At 36.3% G+C, this 16,673-nt stretch overlaps 1 protein-coding gene across 1 annotated transcript; it reads right to left on the reverse strand.

Annotated features, from left to right (window-relative positions):
- Window positions 1–9,543: 9,543 nt before the first annotated feature.
- LOC131946716 (2-succinylbenzoate--CoA ligase-like) lies at window positions 9,544–16,335 on the reverse strand. Its single transcript, XM_059307630.1, has 11 exons — window positions 16,162–16,335; window positions 15,917–16,015; window positions 15,403–15,542; window positions 14,577–14,792; window positions 13,768–14,014; window positions 13,155–13,223; window positions 12,343–12,447; window positions 12,040–12,160; window positions 11,381–11,474; window positions 10,157–10,287; window positions 9,544–9,944 (listed from the first exon to the last, which is right to left on the reverse strand). The coding sequence occupies exons 1-11, from the start codon at window positions 16,333–16,335 to the stop codon at window positions 9,697–9,699; spliced, it is 1,644 nt and encodes a 547-aa protein (XP_059163613.1). The 3' UTR covers window positions 9,544–9,696.
- Window positions 16,336–16,673: the final 338 nt, after the last annotated feature.

Below are 16,673 nucleotides of genomic sequence, written 5' to 3' on the forward strand. Positions count from 1 at the left end.
CGCCCTTGCTTGTATACATATGGACGTTATCGGAATTTACTGTATTGCTTTTAAGTCGAAAATGCGAAAAAGACATCTTTAACATTACTAGTTTGAAGAATAACATTCATGTTAGCCGAAACAGGTGCATTCTAAAGTTGTTTAAATTCATTTTATTGTTCATTACGATTATGTTGTCGTAAAATATAGGCCTATTTAAAAAAAAAAAGCATAACTAAAAAGTGTTTTAACGATTTTCTTCTTCCAAAAGCCTCACATGCATGATATCATTAACATTACGGCAAATCAAACCCTTGAAGAAGCCCCATCAACCATTCAATTATTACGATGGGCAACAAATAAAACGCCCGAATTAAAGTACAGTCCTTATGCTATCGACATTAGCTCAACCCCGGCAACTAACGTGTCCCAAAACCAAGAATTGAATTCTTGACCCATTATTCTGATTAATTAGTGGTTAAACATCTTTAGGCATCTGAAAACGTTAGTTTTTAATCTAGTGTACTAAAAAAGGAACAACATAAAGCTTTATGCCGCCTTAAAAACCCAATCCCATGTTACGCAAGGCGTCAATAGAGAAAGAATAACGCTTTGAGTCAGAACAGGCAAGGGCTTAGATAACTGCCAAAATACCTAATCTGTAGACCTCACAAGTCTAGAAGATATATTTGTGCCTCTGTTTTTAGACTTTCAGAAGAAATACATGTTATGTGGTCAGTAGGCGCATAAAAGAGAAAAGTAATTTTAATCTAGAGACTTCAAACATTTCTGAAGGACCAAATTTGAACTTTTAGGCCGTGGTGTCGATGCCAAAGTTTAGCGTCGTCCGCAAAGATAAGCTATTGTTATATCATCTCTATGCCCATATTGTGACAGATATTTACAAATGTGTCTAATATAGGACAGAATACATAGCTACTCAACAGAGATAAGCGCAATCACTTGTCCACGACTTAAGAAACCACTGTACTGCAAAACCCACCTAAATGGAAAATGTCTTATATCTGTGTTTTAATACAAATGTGTACCTCGTCGCTAGTTAGGTTTATGACACCAAAGTGTGTACGATCGGGGATCATAAGAAAGTCAAGTTTTTTTATCCGCTAATTGGAGGAGGGGGAGGGGGAGATTATTAGTGTTAACTTTTTCATATCAAATATATTATTCGCGTAAGATTATGAAACATAAGCTAAATACAGTGAAACTTCAAAAACGCGAGTTTAATACGTTCCGTAACATGACCGTTATGTCAAATTACTCTTTTTTTTTCAAATCAAATTTTTGAATTGAAATTACATGAAATGCCATTATAATTTGCCACTTCTAGGATGGCCATCCCCCCCCCCCCTCTCTCTTTTTTGACTTATTTTTAATTGGAAATTATTGAAGCAAAATTTATGTAGGAGCTTCGTTTCTTCCTTAGTATCAGAGTGTTATGTAACTCAAGTAACTGTCATTAAATAGCTCCAATGCAGAATCAGTTATCGACGTATTTAGGGTGTTTCATTTTCATTAACTATGAAACCCGCGGATACGGTTACTCGTGTCTCAAACGATTATTTTTATTGGATTTCAGCAATATTATCAATTTTCAATAGGCAACGATTGACAGTTTTTCAAAGCTGATAGTACATTTTAAAAAAATATTTTCTTGGCCCATTAATCAACGCTAAACCATGACTGCTGGGCAAAGTGCTAACCATAGGAAACCATGGCTGCTGGGCAAAGTGCTGACCATAGGAAACCATGGCTGCTGGGCAAAGTGCTGACCATAGGAAACCATGGCTGCTGGGCAAAGTGCTGACCATAGGAAACCATGGCTGCTGGGCAAAGTGCTGACCATAGGAAACCATGGCTGCTGGGCAAAGTGCTGACCATAGGAAACCATGGCTGCTGGGCAAAGTGCTGACGGAACCCGGACATTTCCCCCGAAAGACACGTTTCCGAAGGCCGTTCCCTAAATGGGAACCAGAGTTTCTTCCAGTCATCTCTTCGGGGGAGGGGGGGGGGCAAACCCCCCCGAAAAAATTCTACCGCCCCCCCCCCTCCGAACGAAATGACATTTATATAATTTATATAGAAAATATATACATTTAAGTGTCTGCCCCCCCCCCCCCCCCCCGAAAAAAGTCTACCGCCCCCCCCCGAAAATTTCAAGTGCCCTCCCCCTCCCCCCGGAGAAAAAAGTCTGGAAGAAACACTGATGGGAACTTGTCCGAATGCGGCAAACGTCCCTACGGACACTTGACCGAATGTGATACATTTCCAATTGGACAAATGTCCGAATGGGCTTTTGTTGCATAACGGAATGTGTCCATTGTGAAAAACGGCCAGTGGGTAAATGATATTAACGCAAGTGGCTTACGGCAATATGACGTAGACCCGGAGCTGTCCACATTATCCGTAAGTGTACAGAGATCATTGAAACAGATACCCTCTACTTTATCTGATCTATGTTGTCTTCGGGACGAACTGGATTAGATAATGACCTAAATCTTAGATGATCAGCTAACATAAACAGGCACAAGAGAACGCACTATTAGAATGACTGTAAAGTAAAAAGTTGTTTTTTTTTTAAATAAAATGATAGAAAAACAACAGCACTTGTGTTTACAGCTCCAAAGATTCTGCCCGCACGCCTCACTTTAACTCACTCAAGAGCTTAAAGTGGTCAAATTAAGCTCACCATCCGGGGAGATGTTGTTTGTCTGACTCGCCATGAATTATATTTTAGTATTGTGCGTGGTATGAAGCACAGATATAAACAACACTACACACATCGTAAATAAATGTACAGTGAGGTAGAATGTTTAAAAAAGGACGGCTGATTTGTTTCGTTGCTATTTTCTACATGTTAGTAGTTGTATGTGACAGCGACAGTTACATGAGGATTAGAGAAAACAGTTTTTCTAAAAATGTAATAAAGTTCGAATTTACGGATGAACTATTATTAAATAAGTAAGTAACTTTTGAATGTGTAAGTAGGCTCTCTATAAACATACACCATATAATATATATATATATATATATATATATATATATATATATATATATATATATATATATATATATATATATATATATATATATATATATATATATATATGTATATGTATATATATATATATATATATATATATATATATATATATATATATATATATATATATAAGTAAATTATAATTCCGTATTATTATTACTTTTTCAAACTCGTTTTTGTATCAAATATTTAAATATGACATAATATGACTGTATACGGCGCAAATAGTGGTCCAATTTTTCTCAAAGAACCAAGATCAGCGATGAATATTGTTGCAAACAGTTTATAACTAGAAGTGGCCTGGCATCAAATTGTCTTAACGGACAGTTCATTAGGAATAAAAATAAATGATTTAAGAGAAACGAAAAATGTCAGGTAAAGTTTAAATCTACGTATCTCACTCTGCTGATAAACTTTTTTGTTTTACAGATTCTTCACCTGTTTGTGTAACAGTGTAACACGGCAGTGTAACTTTAATTACACGCAAGAGATATTCGACAACAGAGAAGTCACAACTATAGCAGAAGCAAAAATCACAACTATAGAAGAAGCAAAGATTACAACTATAGAAGAATTAAATGGACCTCAGTTATTTGCTTTCGTCTTATGGAATAAAGGAGTAGCGTCAAGGAAATTTCGATTTGGAGCTGTAAACAATACAGCAGAGTCGCCATGCTCTGGTGAAGATTCTCAAAACTTGCAAGGGAATTTAGCACAAAACAATCCACCAGAAAATTCCTGCTACAATTACATCGACACGGCACTGCTAGAAAATTCCGACTTCGCTGAAGAAGGGAATGTTATGTCCGACCTCCGACAGCCGCGGAGGAAGCGGACGCCCCAGGTTCGTTTGGTATGGTACCGATAGAAGACGTTGTAACGGAATCTCAACAACTTGCCGTGAGCTCGTTAATACAGTCTAGGGGTAAAACACGACAAATCGAAGAGACTCACACGACTTAGACTATGAATACCTTTTTAATTTATGTACAAGAAAATGACACTAGGTAAGATCAAAATGTACAGATTCTCAGTGTAATATAAATAAACTCAACTCCAACTTACAGTTTGAGAAAAATCACAATACATCACAGCTGTGATAAATCATTAATTCACACAACTGAACTGGCCTCATAATAACCACAACAAAATACCAGGAAGAGACAATTTGCCTCTATAACAATAGAAATCCTTATACAGGTTAAACTATCACCGATAGTCAAAAAGGTGTAATAATACACCAGAACACAAATTCAGTAAACTACAACTAGTCACATAATTCCTTATACAAAAGGTGAAATCATGTCACAAAATAACAATACTGCAAAATGGCGTACCTAACCACAGGCACACCTCTCCTAGTCCCTAGGTCAATCTGGCGGCCTCTGGACTTGAGAAACCCGTGATTAAATACAACTCAGAGTAAGAGGAAATAACTCAAAGGTCTTTCGACTATTGGTTGAGGGTCAGTCAAGGATCCTCACGGTCGCAAGTCCATTGGTTGAGGGTCTGCCAGGGATTAAACTTACAATCACATGATGTGACAGCGTTCAGTTGACCGGGTTGTACCAGTGAACTGACAATTCTCCCAAGGACAAATACATAGTTCAGGAGATTAAATATACATAAAACCAAACAGACCTAAGTAGGTCACATCCCCTCCCTTTTAGAGAGGCATTTTTGTTACACAAAAATGGCAATCACTATATGGAACAAATATGACAAAAAATGTCCAATTATAGTAACTTACAAAATTTCTATGTCAGGAAAAAAACATCCTCAGAAATTAAAGGGAAACAATTCACCTTTTTACAATTTACCAAAGGGAAACAATCCTTCCCAAAATAAGAATACATCAAAGTTCCTTATGCAAAGGAAACAAAACATATCCATCTGGATATAACGTGTGGGAAACTTACAACTTAATTCCTTTATTTAAACGTCCCACTACAACATCACTGAATAATGTGATACATTTTTATAAGAACTCAATGCACATTATACAAAACCACCTTTAAATAAGGTTCATTTGAAAATAACAGGCATTTTCAACAAGTAATCAGTTTTGAAAAAACCATACAATTCTGATCTGATTGAAAGCTTGGAACTCCAGCCACCAGGCTACAGTTTAATCAACCATAACATTTGCAAAATGGTTATAACTAACCAAAAAAGTTTCACAAGATCAATGTGAACATCAAAAGTTGTTTTACATTCTTGACCAACAGTCAGCTACAATGTTGTCAGTTCCTTTAATATGGGAAATTACCAAATTAAAATTTTGGGGAAATAGACACCATCTTAAAATTCTATTGTTATTCTGTCCCAACTTAGTGGTGAACTTAAGAGGATCATGGTCAGAAAATACCATGACTGGATTTATGGAAGAGGTGACATAGACTTCAAAATGTTGAAAGGACAGGACTAAAGCTAATGCTTCTTTCTCAATAGTGGAGTAATTCTTTTGATTCTCATTTAACTTTCTAGAGAAAAAGCTATTGGATGATCGATCCCTCGGTTGTCTTCCTGGAATAAGACTGAGCCAATGGCTAAATTGCTAGCATCAATGGCAAGTTTAAAAGGCTTGCTGAAATCTGGTGCAGCCATAACAGGAGCATTAGATAAAAATGACTTAATGGTCAAAAAGGCTTCATGACATTTAGTTGACCATTCAAACTCAACACCCTTTTTCAATAAGGCAGTAAGTGGCTCAGCTACAGCTGAAAAGTTTTTACAAAACCGCCTATAGTAACCTGCCATCCCAAGGAATGGAGGGTAAAGTTTTAACTACCTGTGAGAATGTCTGATTCTCGTTAGAAGATAAATGTTCCAGATGGTCTAACTGGGTCAACAATGGGAAATTTAACAATTTAAGCGTAGCATCATCAAATTTACTAGAAATACTTATATGTAACATCAACTTAGCTGTGGAGAAAGAGATAGTGAGTTTACATGATAAACCAGTTGTTTCTTTCTCCGGTCTGGGAAGTAGGTGACGCCGTCCTTGGTAATCTTGTTAAATGCTTCGTGTAGCACCGGAATCGGTCTCATCGGCCTTGGGAATATTTTGATTGAGATTCCCAACCAACTGACAGTTCTTACAATGTCTGCAATAACGGGTGTCATCGTTGTGCACTCTCGGCCAAAAGAACAGTTCATTTTCACCGTCGGGGTCTGTAGAGAACGGGTTCTGAACTTCCTGGGGGTGGACTTTGCTTCCCGCTAAGTCATTACCTAGGAGCAAGTGTACTCCTGGGACAGGTATGGAATCTATCACCCCAAGGATAACATCTCCTTGGATGAGCTGATGTCTCAAGTTGAACTTATGTAGTGGAACTACTGTTGGTTCAGCTCCCACTCCTTGAATGATGGTGACATCACCGGTGTTGGTTTCTGGAGCGATGTTCAATGAGTCTCTCAGCAAAAGTGACTGAGAAGCCCCAGTGTCTCTTAGGACGACGATGTTCCGCGATGATGCTGGTTCTCCAGGGTTGCTGATGACAGCATCTGTCATGAATGATGTGAAGCCAACAGTTCTCGATTCTTCACCATTGGTTGCTGCTGATGTAACCGGTTGGTGAAGAGGATAGTCATAAGATGACTGGACGAAAGTGGTGGTCACTTCGTTACCTCCCTGTGGACACGCTGGTGTAGTGACATCACGACGGGCTAGGTTCACCTTTGGCCTTGCTTGATGGGGGAGAGCGTTACGAGATGTTCGTACATACTCTCTGTTGTCTCGCTGTCGCAGGAAACAGTTCTTGATGATGTGCCCAGGCATGGAACAATAGTGGCAGATCAGTCGCCTGGCTGTGTCTCTGGGTATCTGTGTTGATTGACGAGATCTCAGCAACTGGCCAGCAGGGGGATTGCTGCTGATGAGAGGTAGTACCGGATTGTATTTGGTACCAGAACCCTGTGACTTCTTATGTACCAGCTCGTATGTATCAGCTGATTCTGCTGCCCTTTTGATGTCTGTTATTCGGTTATCCAAGATGTGTAGTCTGATCTCTTCAGGTACTGCGTTGAGGAAATCTTCTCTTAGTATCAGACTTCTGAGTTGGTCGAAGTCGTTGACATTCTCAGAATGGAGCCATCTTGAAAAGACTTTTTCTTTTTCAAAAAGGAACTCAACATAGGTTTGGTTCTGTTGTTTCCTATTTTTTCTGAACTTAATTCTGTAGGCTTCTGGAGTTATTTCGTAAGCCTTCAGAATGGCAGCCTTGACCTTTTTGTAATCTGATTGGACTTCGCGAGAGAGTGCCTGGTATGTGGTGGCAGCCTTACCAATTAAAACAGTGCTTAGTAACGTTGTGACTACGTTACTAGGCCATTGACAACTTTCAGCCATGTTCTCAAATGTATTAAAAAATACGACAAGATCTGACTCCTCAAACTTAGGGACTAATTTGCAAAACTGGGCCAATGTTTGGGCCACAGACAACTGAGAAAGACCTCCTGACCTTGAACTACTGTCAATAATACCAAACTCATATTCTAACCGCTTCATTTGAACTTCTCTTTCTAACTTAAGCCTGGCCTCAAACTCCCTATCAACAATTTCCACTTCCCGTGCCAAAACTTCAGAAAGGAGACTCTCATCTAACATGCCTTCATTAATGAAGTAAACAATAACTTTGTCCTTCAACACCCTAGAGGTCTGAGTAACAAAATAGTCCAGGTTTAACTTTTTGACAACTGTTATCAACTCTTTCCTACTTAAGTTCTCAACTGCTTCCACAGTAGGACTTAACAACAAAGCCTCCATAGCTACAATGTAACAATGTTTACCTTCAACTGATAACAAAAACAACTACTCAATAACTAGTTCAACTTCTTCGAACTACTGACCAAACTCTTGATCACAAACTTAAACTAATGCCAAACTTGCACATAAATCAAAATACCGGTCGAGCCCTCACTTGTTATGTCCGACCTCCGACAGCCGCGGAGGAAGCGGACGCCCCAGGTTCGTTTGGTATGGTACCGATAGAAGACGTTGTAACGGAATCTCAACAACTTGCCGTGAGCTCGTTAATACAGTCTAGGGGTAAAACACGACAAATCGAAGAGACTCACACGACTTAGACTATGAATACCTTTTTAATTTATGTACAAGAAAATGACACTAGGTAAGATCAAAATGTACAGATTCTCAGTGTAATATAAATAAACTCAACTCCAACTTACAGTTTGAGAAAAATCACAATACATCACAGCTGTGATAAATCATTAATTCACACAACTGAACTGGCCTCATAATAACCACAACAAAATACCAGGAAGAGACAATTTGCCTCTATAACAATAGAAATCCTTATACAGGTTAAACTATCACCGATAGTCAAAAAGGTGTAATAATACACCAGAACACAAATTCAGTAAACTACAACTAGTCACATAATTCCTTATACAAAAGGTGAAATCATGTCACAAAATAACAATACTGCAAAATGGCGTACCTAACCACAGGCACACCTCTCCTAGTCCCTAGGTCAATCTGGCGGCCTCTGGACTTGAGAAACCCGTGATTAAATACAACTCAGAGTAAGGGGAAATAACTCAAAGGTCTTTCGACTATTGGTTGAGGGTCAGTCAAGGATCCTCACGGTCGCAAGTCCATTGGTTGAGGGTCTGCCAGGGATTAAACTTACAATCACATGATGTGACAGCGTTCAGTTGACCGGGTTGTACCAGTGAACTGACAATTCTCCCAAGGACAAATACATAGTTCAGGAGATTAAATATACATAAAGCCAAACAGACCTAAGTAGGTCACAGGAAGAACAACACAACTAAAAACCCACGCATACCATCTTCCATAGTCGCCAGAGACGAATCAACCGCACAGAAAAACGAGTACACAACTATTGATGACGTCAACGGAAGCGGCCTTACACAGACCAACGTCCAGTACTCCAGGCTTGGTGAGGTGACCAGAGACTTGACCAACCCGTACCACACATTGACAACACCCGAATCAACAACGGCCAACTCAAGTGCAACCCTACACATGCGTGGACACAAAGAACTCGATACGACAGTCAACAAAGACAAACTTACGCTGAAAGACAATCTAGATTCAACTGATACAAAAAGTTCTGGTCAATATTTTATTTTAGAGACAGCCTCAGAGCAGAAAGCATTATGTTAATTGTTTTCATGACACTTAATTATGTTTTTACATTAAATTTAATTTGATATTATGGAAAAAAGTGATCCTTAAAAGTGCAGGTACAATTTCAATAAATTCTTTTTGAAACATTGTAAAAAAAAGTATGTGTTATTCCTAATTTGTAATTAATTATTTCAATGAACGTATTTGTTTATTAAAACATTGGCTCATTCGGATTAAAATACAATATAAAAATACTATTAGAATAAAAAAGAATGGAAAAGTGTCTGGAAAGTTATTAATATATAATTTTTAATACACATAACTATATTTTTAATGCAAAATTAGGCCATATATATTTTTTTAAAAAAGATACTTGAATGTGCTGAAATCGTTTTATTGAAGAATTCTAAAATTAAAAAAAAATGTATATTCTCTAAAGTAGAGTGAACTTTAATTAATGTGCCTCGACTACAAAAACAAAACTATTATAAGATACAAGTTTAGTTATATTATAATATTCAATTTAAAAACATGTATTTTAAATTGACTTGGTTTTAAAATGTTCCGTCGCCAGTTTCTCGACTTCTTTCCTGTTGACTTTACCAGAAGGCAGCAAGGGGAAGCCATCCATGATGACAAACTTGTCAGGGACACAGGCGAAGTTCAGTGCTCCATCAAGAAACATCGCTTGACAGAAATCTTTTAGCTCGGCATAAGTTAATGTTGCGTCGCGTTCTTTGACGACACACACACATAACTCTTGTGTGGCCTCTGGGTGGGGCAGTCCTGAAAGCAGTATAAATGCTTATATATGCATATATATATATATATATATATATATATATATATATATATATATATATATATATATATATATATATATATATATATATATATATATATATATATATATATATCAAAGAAACATTGTTTTCACTGCACATAAAATATAATGTACAAACTCTATATTATTACAAAGTTCATCAACACTACTTTACCTACGATGACCACGGTCTCAACCCCTGGACATTTCTGTACTCTCTCCTCTATCCACTGTGGGTAGATGTTAAGGGTTCCGCTCACGATGACGTCAGACTGACGTCCGATGACGTATAGGTGACCGTTTTCGCTAAATAAAATGAAACAAAAACCCAACTGTATCATTAATTTATTTAATTTAAGGCTGGAGTCAATAGGGATTTATTTGGTAAGAAGCAAGTGGTGGGGGTAGGGAGAGGGATGGACGGAGGGTATTGATACATTTTTAAGGGTAACACATTTTTGCGACAATATGGCTGAGTGCTATTTCTTTATTTGTTGTTCTATTGATTGCATTTATTGTTAACAAATTTAAAAATAACTCATGTCACGGTTGTTTACTAGAACATTTTGGGAAGAATTTGAATTAAAATCTATACACCTACATTGTAGGAAACAGTTCCTATTGAACCTGGCGGTTGAATGGACAAGTATACAGTTGTTTTTCTGATAGCATTAAATGAAAGATTGTAAGGTCAGCAGATTTCGGATTGGAAATTTACGATATTTTAGCCAGGACATCAACAGAGACGAGTCAGAGAGACTAGTCAGGTAACCACCAGAGACTAGTCAGGTACCCACGAGAGACATGTCAGGTACCCAACAGATGTCAGGTACCCAACAGATGTCAGGTACCCACTAGAGACGAGTCAGGTACCCACCAGAGACTATTCAGGTACCCACCAGAGACTATTCAGCTACCCACCAGAAACTAGTCAGGTACCCACTAGAGACGAGTAAGGTACCCACCAGAGACTAGTCAGATACCCACCAGAGACATGTCAGGTACCCACCAGATGTCAGGTACCCACCAGAGATATTTCAGGTACCCACCAGAGACATTTCAGGTACACGACAGACGAGTCGGGTACCCACCAGAAAGGAGTGATATACCCACCAGATTTTGTACAGAGACACAATTACAATCTTCTAATAATAGATGACGTTTTATTAACAAGCTTAATATTTTTTGCTAGAAATCAAGTTTCATAAAACATTTGCAAGTTATCTTATACTGTTTTTAAATCGTCAGTTACTAAAATAACAAAGCCTAGTATTACTTTTAAAATGTACTAATTGATAAAATTATGCAAATTTACCAAATAGCAAATGATTTTTTTTTCGTGTAGATCCCCAGCCCACTCCCCTCCCTTTAACTATAAATAAAAATAGCCTCTACCCACTCATAATATCCAGCATCTTTAATGTTGGTCCAGCCATCGTCTGTAACGTCAGGTACCTCGGTTGTGTTAAGGTAACGTCTGGTTACTGTGCTACCTGAGACAAGGGTTAGATCATAATTTGGTAAGAGATGTATGGTGGGTAGGGGCTGTCGTGATTCCTAAACCTAAAACATAATATGTCGGATGCAGGCTAGGAACATGATCCATATTTCCTAATTATATGGATGAAGTACATTAATTAAACTTATGGGCATCATATATTTTTATTTATATATTAAATGAAAAGTACTATTTGTAGAGACGCATATTAATACGTACTATTATTAATAGTACAAATATTCATATATCGATATTTTCTCTACCTATATTTAAACTGTATCCGAGCTCTTGTGAATGCATAACATATTCACACAAACACATACAGACACACAGACAGACTAGATTGCATAGTACAATTGTCCGATTTAGAAAGGTACTAAGTGCCAACATGTTTTGAACGACTTCAATACTTAAGAGTGGCCACATGTCTAGTACTGTAGAGTAGCAAGTATAACACAAACATTGAAAACATAGCAAACACCAAACTAGAGACTTCCGTAACGTTTCCACAAAGCTACTAGTAAACCACAATCATTTCACAACTAATTGAGACACGGCACCTTTTACATGAATGAGTCCAACACGATTCGATTCTGTAAACACTTCTTTAGTAGTTTCATCAACTAATCTAATTTGCATGTAGGGGTAGTTGTTTCCTACAAAGCAATCCTTAATCTTACCCTATAAAAATATTATATTGTCATCAGCAATGGTAATAAAATACATTTTATACATTAATGGCCTTACTTACAACTAAACTTACGTACTCAAAAAGTCAATTTTTGGCTAACAACAAAACAGTCACCAATTATTGGCTAACAACAAAACAGTCACCAATTATTGGCTAACAACAAAACAGATACCATGGATTTTGTATCAACAGTCCCATGAGCAATGACGCCAGTATCAACGGTTCCATAAAATGTGATTATCACCTCAGACACTAGGCTCGCCGCATGTAAAACATTCTGTAACAGTAACATTGTTACAAACAAGATACGCATAGTAGCCCATATTCCAAGATTATCAAACCAGCCCATAGGTTTAACTTTATCATGTTTTTGTAAAGACTGCTAATCCCAAAGTATCAAGTCTGTAGGATGTCTCTGTCCACCCAGTTGTGATGGATTACTGAGAAACAGTGAAACAAATTTCTTTGGGCATCGTGCTGACCACACTATCCCCTTGTATTCTAGGTCACTGACACGTTTTTCATCATCTACCCCCATCGCTCAAGGACACGAACGGATAAATAATGGTGAAATTTGTTACAAGCAATATGTGTATACTACATACATTTGTCAAACCAGCAAGTCTACTTTTTCTGACTAAATGAATTTTTGAACCTAAATTTTTCTTGCAGCACGATTTTATCTTTGTCATATTAATATGATTCTAATTAATCCAAGTCAGTAAAAGTACTATAAAAACCCACTCCCAAAAGCATCGTTTATAATATATATTATTTTTAAGTCTTCTAAATTTTAATCATATTAAATTAATTAAAATAGAATTTCGTTCAATGTTTTTATCGTTGCCATGCTTATACAGTCGTTCTTTTATGCTCCAAAGTTGAGGCCCTGAAGCAAAACAATACAAACATTTAAAGCATAATAAAATTAAACTTCACTTTAAAAAATTAATTATAAACCAACGTAAAAAATGATATTTAAACCTTTTTGAGTGGTTGACCTCCTAAAAGCGTTGCTCTGATTCGTTTCTTAAAAACACCTTCTGCATAAAGCTGAGGAAAAATATTTTATTCCAACAGCATGGTATTGTTAACTCACTGTGTATTGGATGCTAGTTTTGCTAATTTACCTAACACAAAACTGTCAAAATGTGAACAAATAAATAAAATTTTAAACTAATGTTAGGAACCCTCACGTAAATAAATATTTGAACAAACACAAATACTTGAACCAAATGTGTGGGTTGGATTAAAGATTTCAGAGTTCATTTTCTTTTGCACTAAACTTAACTATCTCTTCTTAAATGAAGGTTATAGTACCCCAGAAGCACTAATTAGAATTTGCAAACATTCATTGTTGTACGTCTTTAAAAGATGACAATTTTCTCTCACTAACTAAAAAAAAACCAGTTACCTATAGACATACTTATAAATACTAAGTTAAGTTTCATTTTATGTTCAATCAATTTCATTTAACACTCTGTCTTCCTAAACCTTTCATTATCTGAATATTTAAGTTAATAATTACTCATTTACATAAAAATAATATGGTAGCAGCCATTATTGTTAACCAAATTCATTAAATTTTTGAATTTACCTTCTTCAGTGTCATTATGTCTGCCGCGAATAAAATATTACAAGTGGCACCAAGGTTCAATGCAACCTCCCAAATGTCTGTCAGTTGCCGAAGCTTGAGGCCATCGAATATCTCCTGCACTAAGACAGGGAGGCCCTGAGACATGAAGAAATGGGGGAACCCGCTGAGCCAGCCAAAAGTGCGGTCGTTGAAGAAGATGTCGTCTTTTAGCAGGATAGGGTGGGCGTCCGAAATAGTCAGAACTTCGCTGTGGAAATGGACATGGTAGAAGCAGTAGATGTTTATTAACGCAGGTAAAGTACATAATGGGGGAAGGGTATAGCGTGGGGAAGTTATCGTCTAATGCATGTATGGTAAACCAAATCTATAGTGAATGTTTGTGGTCAACTATGTACATATTCGGAAAAAAAGTGTATGTAACAAACGGAAGATTCTGTAAAAGTTTTATGGTTGCCTTACAAAACTATTCACCGAAATGTAACACATGGTTCATTGTGTGTCCCGTGTTTTGCATATAAAACCAGCACTTATCTAGTGTGAGTTTCTTTTTTAAATCTTTTATCGTAATTCAAATATGAGCTGCTGTAGTCAAGTCTGAAGAAAACTGTCCCACCAGAACTAACTGATACAGCAGTATATGTATCACAGACAACGGTGGGCTCTACTAAAACGGTTTAGGTACCTGTATCTTACTGTCGAGTTGAAATAAAACTAATACATAAATGCTATTTCAGTATCTGTTTAGATATGTTGTAACATAAAACAACACATTTACTCGTCAAGAAAAGTAACCTCACAACCCTCCCTACCGATGTGTTCTGGGTATCAGTTTTGACAATCCTGTACTCCCTGAAGTGAAGAAATAATACGCATCATCTTCAGCAGTGACGTCAGCCTCGTAGAAGTCTTCATCATCCAGACCAGCAAGAAAACTCGTGTGGTCTTCGTGGCTCCTCAACTCGTACACAATTGCTTGTTTCAAAGTCGGTGCTTTGTCACATTGGATTGGGATTATAGTTTCTGTGCTGTGGATAAAAAGCGATCTTCGTTATTTTGTGCAACTACCGGATTCAGGGCCTCTGTTATAGCTGGTCTATCTGCCAGATCTCTTGCCATTGTTTTCACTTGTTTTTTATTGTTTTTAATACATCAAATTTAATTTCAGTGTTACATGGGTAAGTTATGTTAGGATTTTGATTTTATTATTTTTGTAACGTAGAAAACAGTTAATTAATTAAGTCCATAACATCAAGTAGTAGTCAATTTTCGTAACATTGACTGCGTATTATTCAGTAACGCAGCTAAAAACGCGCAACGGAAAATTGCGAAAAAAAGTTCGTAAGTGCATTTTTGTTTTCTTAATTCGAGCATTTATAGACATTATCAAAGAATGACCACATGTACATCGTGACATAATAAAGCATTGTCTCCACGAAATATGCGAACATTAAAGTTTATAGGTATAATTAATTTGTATTTGCTCATTTTCCTTTTTACTTATCTTTCCGTTGTCCAATTAACTGTTAACCCATTTTTCTGGGAACATTAAAAATACACATAAAAAATGATGTAAAAAGATCTTACATAAAACAATTTAATGCCACGTATATATTTAATTTTTTTTTTTAATCTTACTGTTTTCCCGTAACAAAGATTTTTGTAACAAAATATTGTTTCACCATCTGGAATGTTGGATGGTCAACCGATGTGATGATCATGGAGCATTTCGAGTTTCTAAGGGTGGTAAAAAAATCTTCACCATCCTTGAATGTCGGCTGCAACGTTAACAGTAAAAAAAAACACGTCAAAAACATACACTCAATTCCCAATCAAGTCATCATCTATTTTAATTTAAAATTACGATAACTTCGCTGTTAAGGAATTTGATTGATTTTTTTTTACATCAGAAGACGCTTGGCAATATATCATTGCGTGATAGTACACTGTTTTTGTAATTAGACTGCTTTTAAGAACACATGCATTTGTAATCCATTAGATTATAGTGAATATATCGACTGCTTATTTTAATTGCTGTGATCTAGTTGGTTTAGTTTTTCTAATTCACGAACAACGTTTCTATATTTTTGGAGAATCTACTATATGTTAATGTATAACAATTATAAATAATACCCAAGCACATTTTACTTACCAATCCATGAGAAACAACGCCACCAGTCATTAGTATTCCCATATCAATTACGATTCTTGTTCTTGAGTTGGCCATTACAGAACAAATTATATCCCCTTTCTTTTGGAGACATTTAAAAACAATCAAAAATATTTTTAAATACTTTATAATTAAAACAAACATAAATATTTTAAAATACTTTATAAAAAAAATTATGTATGTCTTCAACAGAAAAAATTCCATAGCATTCATCCATATCATCTCACCTGGATACCATATCGATTCAGACGAGAAGCGTATCGTCTGCTCAAATCATGAAGTTGTTTCCTTGACAACAGTATCACCACATTTTCCAGATTGATAAAGCAGAAACTTTTTTTATCAGGATCTTCTTCGGCCAAATGCTGAAGCCGCTTATTGATGGTGTCGGCAGAGGGCATTGTTAGTATGTTTAAGTAGCTTCGTATGTATCTAAATCAAATAAAACAATTACTCTCATTTATATAAAGGTTAAAAATGTGCAAAATCCAAAATTAATTAGTATTAATTAAAAATTAAACTCTAGATTTTTAAAATATCTAAAATTAATCTTAAAGTATCAATCGTGTTCCAAACGTTAAAGCAATTTTAAAAAATAAATATTGTTAACCTGCTTGATAAAGTTTCTTAGCTAACAACAATATTTAAAAACCAAAAAAAAAGACTAAACTTATTTTTCATCAAGCTCGACAAAATGAACCTTTGTACAGAACGCAATATATATATATATATATATATA

This window comes from Physella acuta, unplaced genomic scaffold (genome assembly GCF_028476545.2).
Source record: "Physella acuta isolate Inbredline_101_S28 unplaced genomic scaffold, ASM2847654v3 ptg000568l, whole genome shotgun sequence".
Classification (NCBI taxonomy): Eukaryota; Metazoa; Mollusca; class Gastropoda; family Physidae; genus Physella; species Physella acuta.